Source organism: Ammodytes marinus (genome assembly GCF_949987685.1).
Source record: "Ammodytes marinus genome assembly, chromosome: 7".
Classification (NCBI taxonomy): Eukaryota; Metazoa; Chordata; class Actinopteri; order Uranoscopiformes; family Ammodytidae; genus Ammodytes; species Ammodytes marinus.
The window spans coordinates 7,281,647-7,301,406 of NC_137211.1; the positions used below are offsets into that span (position 1 = coordinate 7,281,647).

The 19,760-nt window shown below is 39.8% G+C and overlaps 1 protein-coding gene across 1 annotated transcript; it reads right to left on the reverse strand.

Annotated features, from left to right (window-relative positions):
• Positions 1–6,781: 6,781 nt before the first annotated feature.
• LOC307253678 (uncharacterized protein) lies at positions 6,782–11,392 on the reverse strand. Its single transcript, XM_080031805.1, has 5 exons — positions 11,318–11,392; positions 11,036–11,167; positions 10,445–10,652; positions 8,442–8,608; positions 6,782–6,913 (listed from the first exon to the last, which is right to left on the reverse strand). The coding sequence occupies exons 1-5, from the start codon at positions 11,342–11,344 to the stop codon at positions 6,863–6,865; spliced, it is 585 nt and encodes a 194-aa protein (XP_079887931.1). The 5' UTR covers positions 11,345–11,392; the 3' UTR covers positions 6,782–6,862.
• Between the last annotated feature and the right edge of the window lie 8,368 nt (positions 11,393–19,760).

Here is a 19,760-nt window from a genome sequence, read left to right on the forward strand (position 1 = left end):
AGCCTAGTGGGTCAAACACAGAGGCAACTGTGGAGAGTATTCCTCGTCTTGTTGCAGGCTTCTCATCTAGGGTGACTTTAAAGGAGAAGGTGTCACTGTTCACACTCCACTTTACACCCAACACAGTTTGAGCTGGTAGTTCTTCACGATTGAGATCTACATCTTGAACTCCACTAGCTCGTTCACTGTCAGGAATAGACTCCAAGACGTCTCTGCTGTTTGAAATAAACTTGTGGAGGTGCATGCTCCCGTTTGCACACACAGTTTGTGCTTCTCTCACCAGTTTTATGGCTGTGTCCACGGATTTTACACTGATGAGACCATCGTCAACGTAGAAATTATTTTTGATGAAGTTGGCTGCTGCGGGGTATTCTTTCTCGTTTTGGCTTGCAAGATACTTCATCCCATAATTTGCGCAGCCTGGAGAAGACGCTGCTCCAAAAAGATGGACCCGCATACGATAGTCTTTTGGCTCTGAGTTTGTGTCCCCGTTTTCCCACCACAGGAACCGTAAGTAGTCTCTATCCTCTGCACTCACATGGAACCTGTGAAACATTTTCTCAACATCACATATTAATGCAATGGGGTGTCTGCGGAACCTACACAACACTCCTGCCAGCCCGTTTGTGAGATCAGGTCCAGTTAGTAAGTGATCATTCAGAGCTGTGCCCTCATACTTGGCGGAGCAGTCAAAAACAACTCTAATCTTTTCTGGCTTTCTAGGGTGATATACCCCTTGGTGAGGAATATACCACACATTTCCTTCCTTTGGTTGATTTTCCACTCTCTCTGCATCGCCATCCTTAAAGACTCCTGCCATAAACTTAACATAGTCAGCTTTGAATTTGGGATTTTTCTCAAACTTTCCTTTCAGCTGCCTCAGCCGCACTAGAGCCAGACGCTTGTTTTCTGGCAGCTGTGGGCGTGACTTAAAAGGGAGGGGCATTTCTAGGTGACCATCTGCATTCTGAGATATTCTTTCATTCAGTAAGTGCATGAACTGTATGTCGTCTTGTGATATGCTCTTTTCCCCAACATTAGTATCTTTGAAATCAGCTTCAAGGGCTCTGATGACAGTGGCTGGTGTCAACGGTGGAATTTCCTTTACAGATACGCGATGGCACAGACCTGTTACTTCTGTTGACTTTACGACCTGCGATGAATTGCCGACAATGCTCCAACCCAGGTCAGTCTTAATGCCATACGGCTCATCGCCATGTCCGGTTATAACTTGTCGTGGAGCCAAGGCTCTGGAGCAGTCATAACCAATGAGAAGTCCAACCTCACACTCAAACAGCTCTGGTATTTGTTGAGCGATCCTGTTCAGATGCCTCCATCTTTTGGCGGTTTCAGGGGTAGGGATGTGAGAACGTTCAAGTGGGATGAAATCTCTGGTATAGGCAGGTGGCAAGTTGATAACGCTTTGTGAGGAAAATCCTCTTACTCGAAGACCACTGACTCTTTTACTCTGAACAACGGAATCTTTACCCATCATAGTGGTAAGCTTCAACTTGACTGGCTCTGAACCCACCCCCAATTTACTGCAAATGTCTTGGTCTACAAATGTGTTGCTACTCTGGGTGTCTAACAAAGAGTACACCAAGGTTTCCTTTTCAGGGTTGGTCGTTGAGGAAATCCAAACAGGTACTATCATGGATGTGCTCCCACCATCACCTCTGCCCACGCAGCAAGAAAGGGAAGAAGTGTTTGCTTCTGCTTGGAGAGGGTGAGAAGATGATGTATCTGCATCAACAGAGCGGTCCTCGTGAAGTGGTGTCGGATGCGGTTTCTTACATACGCTACAAGTAGATTTATTCTTGCAGTCCTTTGAATTGTGTCCTTTTCTGAGACAACCAAAGCATAGGTTATTGTCCAGTATGAACCTTCTCTTTTCCTCTTTAGGCTTACTGGAAAGCTTTTGGCACTTGTGGATGGAGTGACTTTCTCCACAGAAGATGCATGGAAATGGGTTTGAAGATGGAAAGGAAGAGTTAACTTTCCTTGGTGCAGTTGAATCCTTTGAGCCGTTCACAGCACTGTGCGTCGTCATCACTGTTGTGGTCGTATCTGCTGCGTTCACATCTGTAATAAACGCATTAGCCTTTGGGCGCTTTGCATCTCTTATTGACTTTTCCTCAGTTGTTCTCAATGCTTGAAAGGATGTAACAGGGTTGCATGCAATTTCTGCTTCCTCTGCAACAAAAACATAAAACTCTTTAAAGTTGGGATATTCCTCTGTTTTTCTCATCTGCTTTGTAACGTGGCGATTCCAGCGTGAGGTCAACCAATCAGGTAGTTTTTGCAGCATCTTCTGGTTCTCCTCGCAATCATCTAACACCTGGAGCCCTTTAACATGTGGCATAGCATTTCTGCAGGCCGTCAGAAAATCACTGTATTGTCTCAATTTAACAGACTCTCTTGAGCTAATCTTTGGCCAGTTGTTCAGCCTTTCTCTGAATGCACGCTGTATTATAAATGGATGTCCGTACCGAGCATTCAATGCCTGCCATGCTTGGTCATAAGCCTCATTGTCCTTTCTATAAAAACTGCCTTCAACCACAGATCTGGCCTCACCACTGATGTATTTCTGAAGGTAGAACAGCCGGTCTGCAGGATTTGTGCATCGACGCTCTATTAATGCCTTGAAGCTTGTGCTCCATTCCAAGAACATGAGTGGGTCTCCTGAGAAGACTGAGGGCTCAGGTGCAGGAAGTCTGGTAAGAATCATTGTGTCATGTAGGGCTTGTGCCAACGATGATGCTTCATTATTGTTTGCTTGCTCTTTGGTATTATGACATGTTTTTTCCCTTTTTATTTCTTTAACAGTTACTGGAGGATGACTGTGTGCACTTTTATTCTCACAAGCCTCACCTGAATCAGCTTCTGAGTATACTTTAAGCTTAGCAGCTATCATCTCAAGGTCTCTCTGATTTTCCAGTCTTTTAAGCTCCTGCCTTTGTGCTGAGATTGCCTCCTCCATGTTCATTTCAGCCTGCTTTGCCGCCAACTGCGCCCCGCACTCTGCACGTTTAGCTGTGATGCTTTGCTGCTCTGATCGAATGCTTGAGTGTTGACTACGAACAATGGATTTGGTCATAGTAGATTCAAATATTGACTGGGCATAATCTTTGTTGAGAACCAAACGAAGCCTTAAACTTTCTGCTTTAGCGTCAAATTCGTCCTGCCCTACTTCACTCATGCGTACTTTCATTAGCTCAATCAAATCTCTACAAACTGCTGTGCAGGAATCCATCTTTCTTCTTATTTCAGTTGATGGTGCTGATTGTGATCTTACATTTTCATACGCACCTTTCACTTGCTCTTCTAGCCCCTCAACTTTATCCATCATTTCAACAAGGTCATCGTCGGAGAGCTCATCTTTAAGTTTGGTGCGTACTGCCTTAACTTGCTCTTTCCATTCACTATATAGACTCACGAATTTCTTCTCTTTTTTAGAAACATCTTGTTGCTTCAACTCCAGCATCTTTGGGGTAAACGTTCTCTCTCTAGAAGATTTTCTGAGTTCCACTGGCTGGGAGATGGCAGATGTGGGCTCAACCACTGTTATTTTGAGTATTTCTATTTCAGCGCGAATATCGCCTATGAGCCACTCCAACCTGTTCTTTTCAACATCATCAGTGATTGATTTTAATTTTTCATTTAGCCTGTCTAACTCTTCTTGAAGAGAAGTAATCTTTACGATAATTTCCACATCTTGTAGTTTTTCTCCATGTTCTGACATTTTACATGTTTTTAAAGGGATCACTCTTTTCTTCAAAGGGTACTGTCCTTTAGGGATATAGCACATTCAAACCTAGCGCTGTGCTGCCCTCTGGTGGTGCAGTTGCGACACTGTCCTATTGTCCAACAAGTTTCAGGAACGACCCTTTCTTCCTCTGAATCGGCCGTTCTTTTCTCCGGTCACACGTGGCTACAGCGATCCCGTTTCTCTCTCTCCCTCTCTCTCTCTCTCTTCACGGCAATCGCTGCTTCTCCGTATGGCGTTACGTTTTCACTATAGCCGCCGGTCCGACGAAATAAAGGCCACGATTCATACAGCTGTCTTTGAAAGGTTTATTTTCTCTCTTCTCCTTATCAGACACCGTGAAAACTACAAGTAAAAACAAAGACACAAATTGCATGTAAACATACAATACAAGTGCGCACAAATACCTCTCAAATGTGGAAACAACTGAAATTCCAATTAAACTTAAAGTTACCGTGTGCGCCTCTCGAACCGTGCAGAATAATAGTTTGTAGCTGTGCGTTACTTTTTGTAGGCATGAGTCTCTCTGCAGGTATGCTAGCTTGCATCCTATAACATGTAAATGACTAAACCGGTCATGTGACCCATCACATCCTGAACAGTCCGATTTTCAAAATAAAGTTACCTTTTACATACTTATAATTTTCACAATAAAATATCAACAAAAATGTCTCTCAGACAGTTACAGACCACTATCTTAGTTTATGTGTTATTAGTATTGCAGATGTTTGGTCTCTAATTCCCGAAATTCTGGCTGTATTTACAATATATGTACAAATCTATGTATATGGTAGGTACAAATGAGGAATGCAGCAACTTGTCACTGTTGAAAATACATTATTTGGAGTTAAAGATTTAGGCTTTAAAGATATTTGGGTCACACTGGAATGTCAATGAGAATGTGTAAGAGTCAGGGGAGTTGTAGACTACTTGTCAAAGGTCGAGGATCATAAAAAGTGATTGAGCCATTATTACCTGGCCCGGCTTTTCCTTCTTATCTTATAGGTCAGAAAACACCAATGTCTATCTGCATCTTCATAAGCTTTCTGACTTGTAGATACATTATCAAACCTGCAGACCAGCTACAAGCACTCTGATTGGCCAGTGTGTGTGAGGTCAGGCCAATCAAAGATTTAAACATAATGAATCAACCGAAAAAATACTGTGAAATGTGTCTGTAAACAATAATAAAGCTGTTAAATCAATGAATATTTTCTATAAAACATTTTTTTAAATGTTTTTTAACATCTTGAAATAGAATATAATGAAAAAAAATTGCATTTTAAAGCCTTCCCTCATTTAATTTGCTTTGATTAATTATATGAAGACAGAAAAGGAGAGTTTTGCTGATAATTCTTTATCAATTTTCTTTTTCTTTTTCTTTTGTTTGGTTATAGTCCATTTATAATAGCCCCGTAAAAGTTTGTAATTATAACACTGGAACACTTTGTGGTCCGTCTTTCTTCTTTTCTTTCAAAACTAAATACTGCTGATTCAAATTATTAACATTATTTCACAAAATAGATTAATTCACCGGAATAAATCTTGATGACTCAGTGTATTTTTTTGTGGTGGTGTTGTTGTATGAAGAAGTGCCAGCAGGTGGTGATCTCTGCACATTTCTTCTCTCTGAACCTGCTGAGCTGCTGTAAGTGGAGTTCACTCTGTGATTTTACTCCACTTATCTGTTGCATTAAAGCTGCTTGATTACTATCATCCTTACGCTGTCAGACATAGCGGGTACAGTATAGGAATCCATTTCTGTCCCTCAAGATACAATATACAGTGTAGAATCTACACTAACATAAACACCAGGGTTAATTTTTGGAACTCATGGTAACAGTGTCTTAATTTTTTAGGGCTAAAATGTTACATACCGGTAGATATATGTAAGTAGGAAAATATGTATATATACTGTATATATATATATGTGTGTACTGTGTCTTCTGAATGTTAAGACACAATGTCAGGAGACATTGTGTGTTTTAGGCCAAATATAAAAAGATATAATATATTATTTTTATTTCTTAGAATTGAATGTTTCACTTGGGAGTTTGCCTATATATATTTTTTACTTGTAGGTTGTGGTTGAAATGGAGAAAGTTACAAAAAAAAAAAAAAAGACAAAAGTTGGAGAAATGTTGCAAAGGGTGTAACATTGGGTACATAAGTAAAACATAAGTACCCAGTGTATGCATAGTTGTACTTGAGAGGGTTCTGCAACAATGACAGGCACAGGCCTTTATACCCTTAAAGGTAAAACAAGGTGCTTTATTTTCTGAGAGTGTTGCAACGATAGTCACTACACTGCAGAGCGTGAACACAACACCTTGTTAGGCTGAACTCTCTCTTCCCTTCTCAAACAGGAACTAAATACTCACATCAGCTAACCCACTGCAACCATCAAACGAAAAAGTCTGAGATGTTTACATGATAACACAGCCACAAGATCTGATAAAGGCCTGTTAAAATCACTGTCATTCACTACCAATGTCATATTAGCCTAATTATCTTTTTCAGGAACTAAAACTGTTGCATGTGGTTGGCAAAAACCCTAAGATGATAAAAAAAAAGTTGCTACGTTTTTGCATAAATAGTACAATTGGTAGAAAAAAAGGTTAAATAATGATAACATTATTTGCTGAACAATGTCATATACTTGATATAAATGTATTTCTGAATCATTTCCGCTATTGTAAGCCATGATAGAAACGGTTTACAACTAAAGCGTTGTGTGTGTGTGTGTGTGTGTGTGTGTGTGTGTGTGTGTGTGTGTGTGTGTGTGTGTGTGTGTGTGTGTGTGTATGTGTGTGTGTGTATGTGCGTGCATGTGTGTGTGGTGTTATGTTGGGATTTCTGTTCTTCTAAATAAGCCTTACATCCTCTCATGTCTGTGGTGTTGTGGTTGACCTCTTTCACACTAATAAAGAAATGAAACAATTCTTTGTAAACTGATGAAATACTTTACTTGGAAAAATACATGAACATCTATGAAAACAAATAGAGCACAATAAATAAGAAACAGGAAAATAAAAACACTTTTAATTGCTGATTTGGAAGGATTTTATCCGGTTAGTTACATGATTTCACTCAGCTTCACCACCTACGCTGCTGCTGTCGCCTCGAAGACCGGCAGACTCTGATAACCTGAATGATGGAAACATAACACAGAGCAAATACATTTTGTGAATTCATAAACTGTAAAGAAGCCCTCCGCTTTGCAAAGGGAAAAACCAAAAACAACTACCTAACTGTACAGAGGAAATGGAACCTCAGCAGCGCTGAAGTTAGCTTGCTGTCTATAAATTGTGTGAGGTGTCAAACAATCACTCAGAGACAAACAGCATTACTCACATACAGGAAATAGGGTTTTGACAAGAAACAAACTAATAATAGTTTAATTTTCAGTGACAGGTGGAGTAGTTTGAAGATGTATTATTATCTTATATACATAAAACACTCCTTGACCACTTTACGATGTTGCAATACAATAGCTCAGCCATAAAGATAATAATGTTACATTTTGGTTGACATTGTTAGAGATGCTTTAATTTTATTTTATGGTTATTATTGAGGTCATAGTTTAATGCTGTACTGGACTGTGTCATATTGAAATGTGTGTCTAACCTTTGCCCCAATTAATTTCATGTTTATAAATGGACAAAACATTACAAACTCTTTTCAATAGAATGACATCCAATGCAAACAATAACCTCAATAATAAACATACAGTCAAATGAATACCTCTCCTGCAGTGTAATTTAAAACTGAACAGTATAATGTGCTTGGAAGTAGAATTTATGGCTGAGCTGCTGTATTTTATTACATTACATTTTAACTAGTGAACCTAAGAAAGTTGAACTCTGACTTTGAGTTTTCCCTCATAACTACCATGGGCTTCAGAGGGCTTTGTTTTGCAATCAGTTGGGTGTCTATATTAATCAATTAGCACAGAAGGAATACACAAATGTTCTTTGTCATTTATATATAAATGACTGAAAAATAGTTTGTGTCGGAAAGTAAAGATAACAAGGCATTGGAGTGGTTGCTGTTTGTCAGTAAGATGGATGAATGAATTAGATAACTTTTTTTTCTTCTGAAACCTGTTTGTTGTGGTGTTCCTCAGGGCTCCATTGTGGGTCCTATCTAATTCTATTTATAAACGCAGCTGTATTTCCCCGTCACATCAGGTCCAGGGTTTTTCTAGCTTATATTTTACTTGCCTGTTTAACTCCTTAAATCAAGAGTTTTACCACAACTTTTGGCATTTTCAAATGTCATTGAATGAGTCAGAAATCTGTTAAATTCATCTCAAAACTAAGTTTTTCTCCATGGCAAGTGATCTGTCTTTGCTTAGTAGTCAGTTATGGAAAAATGCATCAGAAAAGCACTCCTCTCTACTGGTTTCACAATCATTGTTTACTTGTGGAATACAGACTCGATTGTAAGATTATTTTGTATGTTTTTAAATTCCTGCATAGATTATAGACACCTCCGGATGTCGTCAATCGTTTCATCAGTCCCTCTCTCCTCTGCACATTTCCATTAATTTTCATAATTATCTACCCATAACACATATGGTCATGTGCTTGATAAATAAGTTGACTTTAAAGTATTTGCTTCCTAACCCGTAACAGATCCATACAATGCGTGCAAATAAATGATGTTTATTTACCCCAATGCAGATTAGAGATAAAATGATTTTTCCAAGGCCCACTCCCAGGTATCCTAAGATGCTCCACATGATCGGTAGTCCCTCAACTTGCTTGTGGCATGGCTGGGTGGCCTGTGATGTGTTTGACACATTTGTTATTGTTGTTGTTTCAGCCTTTGTCAAACACTCTGTTGAAAAAGACACAAATCAAAGAAATGAATGAGGTATTTCAGTCCATCTATCACAGCAATAAGTTATGTGATACTCATAAATTATGTAACATTATTGTTTACTTAACCCTAACCCTTTCCCCATGAACCCGACTCTGATTCTTAATAGACAATTTAACAAAACTTTTTTTATTCTTTTTTATGTTTTTACCTGAAATAGATATAATTCAAGCAGGGGTAATTTTTTTCCTTTGGTAGACATCTCATTTCGAACCAACGGCAGAAAATGTATGTATGGAAAATGTGTCACAGTGGAAAGGAAAATATTGTGTGTGTTTTTGGAAGAAGTGTATTTCCTGCTTTTTGATGTGGAGGTTAAATTCTGCAAAATTGGGTCATGAGAACTCCTTTCTGTCAGATTAATTTAAAATCAACAGAGTCCCTCAAACTTTTGGATTAATACAAATGAAACTGATAAAGTTCTTGTCAACTGTAATCTAAACAGTCAACATACATGTTTTTATCTCTCCAATCCTGTTATATTGGTATAATTGGGCAAACAATTACCATATATTATGCCTAACATTAAGGCTGTTCAAAAAATGTAATTCCAATCTTGGAAGTGTTTGTTTAATTATTAACAGTGAAGCCGACCTCAGGGAAAATGTAAAATTTAAGACAAACAATTGATATTTCAATTCATAGACTTCAAATACTTTTACAACTTACATACAGTATCATGCGAAATAATTGTCAAATAATGAAGTTGTTTTACTTGTAGCTAACATAAACACCTTTGGACCGTGTTACAAATCATCCCTTTGTGTTATCTGAGTCAGTGAGGCATTAGATCTCTCTTATCTCTCCGACAGATCTCACTTCATCTCCCTCCACAACCACACATCTGCCACAGTCACGTCACACAAAGCGTTCCCCAAGGTTCTGTACTCGGCCCCCTCCTCTTCATCATCTACCTCCTCCCCCTTGGTCAGTTACTTCGCCATTTCTCAATGGACTTCGATTGTTATGCTGATGACACCCACATTTACCTCAGCACCAAATCCCCCCACAAACCCCCCATCTCCCACATTGAATCCTGCCTGTCTTCACTAACACTCTGGATGAAAAATAACTTCCTCAAACTCAACAGCAACAAAACCGAACTCCTCCTAATTGGCTCCAAATCCACCCTCAGCAAACTCACCCCCCCTCACACACACACACACACACTCACTATTGATGGCACCACGGTCTCTCTCGCCGGCATCAGCACCACCTCCATCAACAGACTCCAACGTGTCCAGAAAGCAGCTGCCCGTCTCCTCAGTCACACCAACTCGTGGAACCACATCACCCCAGTCCTCAAAAAGCTCCACTGGCTCCCCATTTCATTCCGGATCGATTACAAACTCCTGGTCCTCACCTACAAAGCCCTCCACCATCTGGCCCCCCCATATCTCACTGACCTCCTCTCCCCCTATCAACCCCCCCCGGGCCCTCAGATCTTCCTCAGCCAGTCTCCTCTCCACCCACACATCAAAACTCTGCAGCCTTGGCGACAGAGCTTTCTCCAGGGCAGCTGCCAGGCTCTGGAACAGCCTACCCCAACATATCCGTGACTCTGAGTCCCTCACCATCTTCCAGTCCAAACTCAAGACCCATCCCTTCTCCTCCGCCTACCCCTAGTTCACCCACCAACCCAACCCTACATGTTCTTTTTTGTTTGTTTATTGTTTTGTTTTTGTAAAGCTCTCTGAGTGAGAGAAGAGCGCTATATAAATACAATTTATTATTATTATCATTATTATTATAGATATTCTGCCAAGTGGTGGGAAAATTAAATTCAAAGCTTACCATTGACCATAAGGTTGACCATGTCATTTCGATTTTGACCCCCTACGTTTGCATGGACTGCACACTCGTATGTGCCTGAATCTTCAGGCGTTACACTCTGCAGAAACAGACCTTGGTTCTCTCCAAACTCTATCGAGCGATTGTAGCTGTAGCGCTTCACTTCGTCTTTATTTCTTCTGATGAGGCCACGTTTGTCCTGGTTGATGACCTGTTCAAAGTAACAACAAAATATATATTTTTAAAAATATCCATATAAAATGAAATCGAAGCCACATACAGGTGCATCCCGAAGATTTGAATATCATGAAAAAGTTCTTTCAAAAAGTGAAATGTTCATAAATTGTAGATTCATTACACAAAATAAAATATGTCAGGCCTTTCTTTTAATTTTTATGATTACAGCTCATGGAACAAAAAATACAATATCTCAAAATATTACACAAAACTAAACACATAAGATTTAAAATGCAGAATTTTATTCTAGATATGGTCACATTTTTAGATGCAGCTGTAGCCTACATATAAGATGAAACAAAAAAGGTTTTACAGCGATTTAAGTTTGTTTCTGAAAGTCTGAAACGGGTCACTGACCTTGTACCATGCTATGGAGAGGAAACTGCTTTCACTTGGAAAACCTGGACACTTCAGTAGGACATCTTCATTGCAGTTTTTAAGATATTGTGCTTGACTCTGGTTTGCATAATGCACCAACAGCAAAAGCAGCTGAGATCAGCAGTTTCCAGAGAGCAGAAATAAGTTCTGTTAGTTTACATAGCTTCAATACACTGAACTATCTGTATCTTTGTATACACTTTTAGTAACATTCTATAAACTTGACTTTATATGATTATATAGAAGTTAGATTTAACTCACCTTAATGAACAACATCTTCCGAGACATATTCTACACTGCATCTGTTGAGTGAGCTGTAATGAGTGGGACTTGTCTTTCATTTACCTTGAAATCGAGTCACTGTTTCCTGTAAAAGGGGGCACCTTTGAGTTGGAGGATGTGTTCAATGTCTGTGTACATATTGACACCATGTGGACGATTCAGAGCAGTGCATCAGTGTTGTATTATTATCTCTAACTTGTTTTTTTTTTATAGGACAACAAAACATTTTAGTTTTTGGGTCACTTGCTTCACACTTGCAGTTCAACTCAGCTCAGATCAGATCTTTATTGCTTCAAAATAGGACATTTTATTTTCTGCATGCAGCTTAAAACTTAAAGGGGCACTAAGCCAATTTTTCTGCACAGGAAGTTCAGTGAACTTGTCACAAAGACTAAAAGTAACGTAGTGTGTGTCTCTGGAGGGAGCTGTCTAAAGTCTGAGAAAATTACTCTGAAAAATGTTATCGTGTTTGTGTTATCTTGAGGCTTGAGACAATGAAATTATGATGGACAAGCTTCATCATAAAGTTTGGGGTTTAAAAGCAAGACTAATGAAAGACACCAAGATAAGTTCCGGAAGTTGTAGCATCCAGAGCGACTACAAGCCTGGATATTTTGGCCTCTATTGCTTTTATTTTTGGCCATTCTTGAAAAAAAGAGAGAAGCAAATCCAAAATGTTGTTCTGAACATCCACACTGACGGGTAAAATACGGGGATAACATCGCGTATTTACAGATAGCCCTCTTCATCTGAAAAGTTGTGTCAAGAATGAATACATAGAGCCCCATGGAGAAGTTCAAAACCCTGGCTCCTTTCCTCACCACCACACTGCTGACCTATCAAAGCACAGAGTGTGTGTCACTGTCGGTTTTTCACAGTGAAAGACATGATGGGACACAGCTGGAGAGGTGTGAAGGGCGAGGCAGAAGTGTCCTTCAGTGTCTGTCAGCACACTGTGACATCACTGCTGGGTGTGGTATCAAGTGCAGGGGGACATTTTAAACCCCGAAAAATAATAAAAATAATAAGGTGTTCATAAAATCTGTTTGATTGTAATTTTTTTTGGGACGTCATCTGTTGTACTGTATGTCTGAGGCATCCTGGGGGAGATATCCGTGTACTCTTGCTTTTCCTGAGGTTTCTTCCAACATTTTCCCGTTTTTAAAGTTTTTTGGGGACTTGTTCCTTATCGAGTCAAGGGTCCAAGGAAAGATAGTGTTATACATGGTGTTGTATACAGTACATATAGTATAAAGCCCACTGAGGCAGATTTCTTATAGTAATACCAGGATATATAAATGAAACTGACTTAATATGTGTGAATGTGTGGGACAGCTTTATTCCACACAAAGGACTGTTGAACACTATGTCACAATAGTGACAAAACTGTCTATCTCGTTACGTTTTACACTTGTTCATGCTACATCTATCCATAATGTTAACCACTGCTGAGTCATAATTTACATATATATTGCGAAAAAAAATTGTTATATCAAATGATTCTATCCCACGTACAGTATTCTATTTTGTTTACATTTAATTGTACATTCTACTTCAATTTATATGGTACAGCTTATCTCTACACTTGGTTTGCACATTGTCTTTCACTATTTTTGTGTCTATTTAGGTCTCAGGTGGCTCCCTTTCACGTGCGTGTTTCTCTTATACATTTTCTTCTTTTATATTGCATTGCTGACGGAATCCTGAGACTCAAGAAAGACAAATGTAATTGGTGTGCTTGTGACAAATAAACAATCTTGAAATACTACACAAAACATAATCAAAACACGGAAACAAGTAAGAATAAAGATCAAATAAAATAGGTAGTAGACGTGGTAAAGTGGTATATTTTAAAATGACAGAGTATAAACTTGAACCTGTTGCACCTCATTTTGGTGAAACAAGCTCACAACAAGGTCTGTTTGTTAAATTGGATTTGAATTAGTTGCTCAGTGAGATTTTGTTTCTCCAAGTGACTGACTGTCCTACATTCAGGAGGCTCACATCAATCACACCCACACACGTGCGCAAACACACACACACACACACACACACACACACACACACTCAGTCTTATGAGGCTAGCTCATCCTGTTGTTTTCATCTCAGGGAATTCCCCATTGTCTCCCTTCAAGCATATTATTTGTATGTGTCGCTCTTGTTGACAAAGGAGGTCGATATATGGTTATTAATAGCCGACTGGCTTTATGGAAAAGGGAAGAGTGAGGTCTTTGGATTCCACCATCTGCATTAAACAATGCCCCAATCAGCAGCAGCGCAGGAACGTAGACATGCACCCATGTTACCACAGTAACATCAGTGGAAATGAGGACTTATTTTTTTCCTTTTTTTGCTGCATCCTATTGGACATCGGCAACTGCAGCTGTGAGTGGATTTAGATTTATGACGGACAGGGGGTCAAATATACAGCAAATACAAGAGCGAAAAAAAAACTTGTTGGTCACTCCAGATGTTCTTATAGTGCAGCGCTGCATTTAGTAAAAACATGTTAATCAAGCACAAGGGAATTTTACAGTTAAAGAAACTACGTGTTACAAGAAAATGGTGAGAGTATAAAGGTCAGAAACTGCTGACACATTGTAAGACTCATCAAAACTAGTGTAATTCTCTAAAGGTTTACATGTTGGTGTAAATGTGAGTGAGTGCGCGTGTGATGTGCGTTTGATTGTGGCTCTCTGTGCTGCAGTTAAAGGGTGTTGCACGCCACGGTAAGTCCCCGAGGTTGTTAGCACGCCCAGCTGTGTGGTGGAGGTCTCCATGTTTCTGTCAGCGAGGTTGTTCACTGCACACTCTCTCGCCCTCTGATTGAGGAAATCCTCTGACTGTTTGCTCTGTTTGCCGAAATGAAACGTCCCAATGGTTCCGCCGTCTCTCCCACAGGTCTTGTACGCACAGACTTTCCCAGGAAGAATGTGCATGTTTACTGGACGTTTGACAGATATATGGCTATTTGATGCACTGCAGCAATGCCAGTGTTTCTGTGCTGATATTTTTTAGATTATTCTAATTATTCATTTTACTAGTGTGAATGCTGGAGATCATTTTAGTTATATTTCTTCAAGGATTCAAATATGCGAAAATGGGGGTTAGAAAATACAGTAACACCAAAAAGTCTGATCCAAAACAAATGTTTGAATCCCTCTTGGTTAAAGTAGCTACGAGTAGCTTTCATTTTTTGTTGATTCTAGCGACACCTTTGGAAATAATCGTTAATGTTTTTATGACACCAGCACCCAAGCGCGTGCCGGAGGCGCATGCATTTGTTTAGAAGGCGAGTGAAAGAGAGACAGCAGATGAGTCGCGATGAGGTAATGTATTATGTTACTAAGATTAATTATGGTAACATTTTCATTTAACCTTTATTCATACAGGTAATCTTATTGAGACACCGGGTCTTATTACGAGAGAGAGAGACCTGTTGCTTCACAATGGTGAAGCAAAGTAAACTTTGATTTAGTAACATTTGTGAAACACAGGATGTTCTGGTCTGGCTCCCGTAAATCGCTTTGAGCAAAGGCAATATAATAACTATAAAAAAATAGCATCGTTTTTGCTGATGGTTTTGTTTGCCGTAGCAGGTCGTTTATGATCATCAGAGGAAAAATGTTACCGTTTCAAAAACATTTAAAAGTCAAATATGTCAAATACTTGAAAGAGATAATGGTCCGATTTGTTTATGATGGTATTGTGCAGGATTTGGGAGCAAAAACTGTGACAAATATACTCCCACACGCACACACACACACACACACATTTTAAACATATACACATGCAGTAACACAAGCTCGAACACTTTCATATACACTAAGACTCTCTCCCGTTTGATCTGAATGAAACATTTGTTCTGCACCATTGCATACGCCTGTAACTGGATGAAATGATTCCCGTCTTTGTGAGGGAGCGGAGGCTGCAGCGCTGCCTGTTAGATTGTTTGCTTAAGGAAGTAAAAATCCCTCTCAGTCTGATTTGATCCTCACCTCTTGCCTCTGAGCCTTGGCAGGCGGCTGAGGGCTGTAGGCTTGATTGTCTGAGCCTTCTGCAGAAACATAGACGCGTTACCAACGATCTGTATTGTTCCCATAATTTCTTCTCTGGGATTTCCTCCTGCCAGCTCTCCCCACCCACCCATCCTCTCCGCTGTACAGCCCTCCATCATTCTCCCTCACGTCTGAAGGCCTTGCCAAACTCTCTGGCACATGAAAACAATTGTTCTTGTTCGGTTAAGGAGACAGGACCGGCTCCTCAGACTTTTCTCTCTCCCCTTACACCCCTTACAGAAGCTCAGCTGACAGTCGGGCAGACACACTTCCTCTCCTCCCTGTGCGTGTGTGTGTGTGTGTGTGTGTGTGTGTGTGTGTGTGTGTGTGTGTGTGTGTAAAGTGGTCATGTTCAGTCAAATCGGAAGCGAAGTTTCTGTGTCCTGGGCCACAAAGTGACTCAGAGCCATTAATAATTCTGACATGCAGGTGGACCGAGGGGCCTTCTCCCCTGCCAGCGAGCGTTTGAAACATGCTGAAAGAGACTGGGAGAGCAAAAGCTATTAAAATATTACCATGTGCAGGGTTTGTGTCTAACAAAAGCTCTCTGGCAAGACTACAAAATGTTAAAGGTGTAAGCACCCATCAGGGAATCAGGACAGCGCTCCCAGATGATGTAGAGAAAAAAAGAAAAGTGCTTTACATCCTTCCCCTTTCTGGATCATCTATTTTAGCTTCTTTTTTTGGTTCCGGTGAGGCAAGAACAGGAACACGTTTGAGCAGTCAGAGCTGTGATTTGTGTTTAATCTGTGAAGATGTTTTCAAGGAGCCATTGCTCAACAGGATTCATTAGGCTATGCTTCCTAAATCTTCCCCTTGTGCAATGGCGGGCACAGAGGTGTGTGTGTGTGTGTGTGTGTAGGGAGGGCTGCCCTTTTTGTTGTGAGATCTTAAGTGCCCTTTTTAAAATCTTTATTCCTCTCAGGGGATTTAACATGTGTCGTATAATATGACTTCAACACTTGCCTTTAGGTCATAAAAGGGGCATTTGAGTGCCTCAGGTGCCCATCTGATTTGAGCTTAGGGCCAAAATACTATAGGGGGACCCAACAACACATGAGCCCTTCCATATGGTCACATCAAAGTTACGTTTGAGTTGCTGTGTATGTGTGGGTGTGTTTGTGTATGTGTGTCATCCCATTTATCCAAAAATAATATTCAACCCAATATCTTACATAGAAGAAGTGCCCATTTGTCATTATTCACCCCTGACCCTTAGAGAGTGTGCACTGCTGTGTGTAGATCAGTATTTTTTTATTTTATTAACCTTTATTTATACAGGTAAAATCTCATTGAGACCCAGGGTCTCATTTACAAGAGAGACCTGTTCATGAACATGAACAGGCTGAGATATTACATTAGGTTAGATGCTTCTAATACGCACAAATAACTCTCTCCAGAGGTACAAAACAAAAACAATAAACTGCAATCTGTAATGTACAATATAGCACTGAGCTCTTGGATGGGCAACATAAAGAGGACACGTTTAAAATGTTCCAGATTTTTTGAGGTTTACTCTAAAGCTAACTTTATTGTTGTTGAACTGAATTGAACTTGCTGTAGTGCAGCCATCTGGCATCATAACCATCTACCGTTATTGGTTTTATTTTCAGCTTTAAATTCCACACTTACAATCACTGGATGGAAACCAACTCAGTTTGGGTCCATTCAGCGCCAGCACAATACTGAGTTACCCAGTGTGCATTGCAAGAAAGATGCATAAAACAATGTGTTGGGGTTATTATTGTTAATAGCATATGGTTTGATTAAAAAGTGTTCACATTTATTATAGCCATTTTTTTTTAACAAAAATGTCATTATTTGTTACAGATAGTTAATATAATAATGCATATATTATTTGCACATCATTTTGACAGTTTTCAAGGTAATATTTGAGTAGTTGTGTTTAATACCGGGTCAAAATATCCCTATTTTAGTTTTAGTAAATAACCCAACAGTAATATGACAAATAATACAATAACACAAACACTGGGACAAAACAACACATTTGCAATGGGTAAAGTTACCCCGAAATATTGTCAATGCAATTTTTAATGCAGGAGGACAGATGATCTTTGAGCAACTTTGCTTTATGTTTATTTATATAAAGTTACGAGCTCAGCCTTCATCCTTCAAATAGATTACAGACAACATAAATAAAAAGATTACTAAAGAGAAGTAACAAGCATTTTGCTGTGCTGTTTTCTTTCAAAAGACAATAAAGCACAAACTGTCAAAGTAATTTTTCATCTCAGGTCACCAAGGACAGGGTGGAACAGCCGGTTGCATCTCCGATGAAATTCTTCCTGCACATAAGACCTCTTTTGGGATTAAGAGATGCGAGCGTCCGAGGAAGTTGAAAACTCACCAAAGTGAAGCAGTAAACCTTAGCAATGGTCCCCAGGTGGGTCCTGGCCTGTCAGACAATGTTAAACAGATCCTCACCGACCTTATTTGCTGCCTTTGCTTTTCTTCCCCCTCATCTCTTCTCTTCTGATGCTTTCTGCCATCAATTTGTTACCTGTCATCTTGGGAGGAGAAAAAAAAAGGTGTCCTTCCGAATTTGTTGAAAAGTCACTATTTGGTTCATTCGCTTTTGAGAAAGCACCACCAGAGAGCCGTACATCTGGGTCCCAGTGCCGGATGATGTCAGGACTGGCGCTGACCCAAAGCCCGTCGCAACGAGAGTTCCTTGGAGAGGTCGACTGCGCGTTATTTTCCCTTCCTGTGCCTCCGTGACATCTTCCTGCCTCGGAGAGCCTCGGGGAGCCATTTGAGGGAGGCCCGGGCCCCGAGCACGCAGGACTTAGCACAGCAAATTCCAATTATCCTGACAGAAGAGGTGGGGGAGAGGGGATGGGGATGTTTGAGGGGAAAGATTCAGACCCCCAGCATGCACCTTTAACTGCTTTAAAATCCACTTTCCATACACTGCCCTCCTGAGCCAGCGGGGAGCCTGCCTGTCATTTTGAGGACAGAGTTTGCAGTCAGATTCAAAGCGATTAAGAACTTAGGGCTCAGCTGTCTGTGTGTCTGAGCCACAGTCTGCCTGTTAGAGCGATCACTACAGTATCTTTTTCCGACTGGAGGAGACAGAGAGAGGCCCGTAGAGACTGGGCTGGTTTTACTAAGCAGCCTGATTTCACAGCAGTTATGAAAAGTTTCCGAGTGAACATCGTCTGAATCAGATCTGTGCTTCGGAGAACATGAAAATAAAATCGGAAAATAAACTCACTTTGCAGCTTTCTCCGGAGATTGGGTTGTGAAAGAAAGTACATATCCAAAGTTAGGAAACTCAAAATTACCAAATTGTGCTCTCTAGATTTTTTGTTTGGAGGCCAAATAAATCTCTAAAGTTTTAAGGAACACTGGATACATTTCAGCCAACTAATAATTGTTTCTTGAAATAATTTAGCATTTATATGTAATGTAACTTCAAGTTTTGAGTTCTTTACACCAAGAATTCCAAAAAGTTAAAGTTGAACCAACTTATTATTTTTAGTTTAGGCACTGTGTAATGTTTTGACCAACATTTTTTTCAGAGTGAATCTTCAAGTCTTCATGTAATCCAGTAATCAAGTAGGCTAATGAATTACAGAAACACAAGTTATCTTCAGGATAAACTATTTGCATAATTTTCCTGTTATTACACATCAGCGGTGATTCAAGTCTGCGCTCCACTGTGACCTACGACCTCTCACCCCATCTCTCCCTGTCCATTGGGCCTACAGCAGTGATTTATCCCTCTGACATACCAACAGCTGTGTTGGGGGCTCCGAGCAGAGTGTGGGCTACTATTTGCCGTGACTAATCGATAGCAGACTTCAAAAAACTCCCGATCGTGAGAGTTGGGGAGGGAAAAATAAAAAATACACCAGCCATTGACACCAGAAACCCCGAACCTTTGCTTTGGCTTTGCAGATTTCATAAACAACTTCTTGGCCACAAGTTATGTGGAAACAATGGAAATGGTTCCATAAAGAAATAAATTATATACAGTACATATAATCACTAAATTGGTTGTCATAAAAATCTGTATTTGAGAAGACTTTAGTTGATAAATTATTTCCCACACTGCAGTTGAGCTTCTTGTTGTATAGTAACTAAATGCCATCCAGCTCGAAACAAAAAGATTTTCTCATAAATAATCCTTCCATATTTTTTCTTTTATCTGTAATACTATGCATGTCATGTCATCAACGTCCCAATCATAAACATAATCTGAATTATATTTTCACATGAAACAGAAAAAGAAAGCTTTTATTTTGATAAAATATACTTTATTTAAAACTTTTTAAGGGGTAAAAAAAAAGTACAAAAACTCCATAAGTTTCAAACAAATGCACTGCATCTCTGAAAGGCTT

What these genes read in the sequence shown, in the direction of transcription:
- LOC307253678 (XM_080031805.1), bottom strand. Translation starts at nt 11,344, where the DNA reads ATGTCTCGGAAGATGTTGTTCATTAAG. An exon ending in TCTCCATAGCATGGTACAAG is followed by an intron (nt 10,653 to 11,035) that starts GTCAGTGACCCG and finishes TACTTTGAACAG; the next exon opens with GTCATCAACCAGGACAAACG. An exon ending in TATCTCTAATCTGCATTGGG is followed by an intron (nt 6,914 to 8,441) that starts GTAAATAAACAT and finishes TCCATCATTCAG; the next exon opens with GTTATCAGAGTCTGCCGGTC.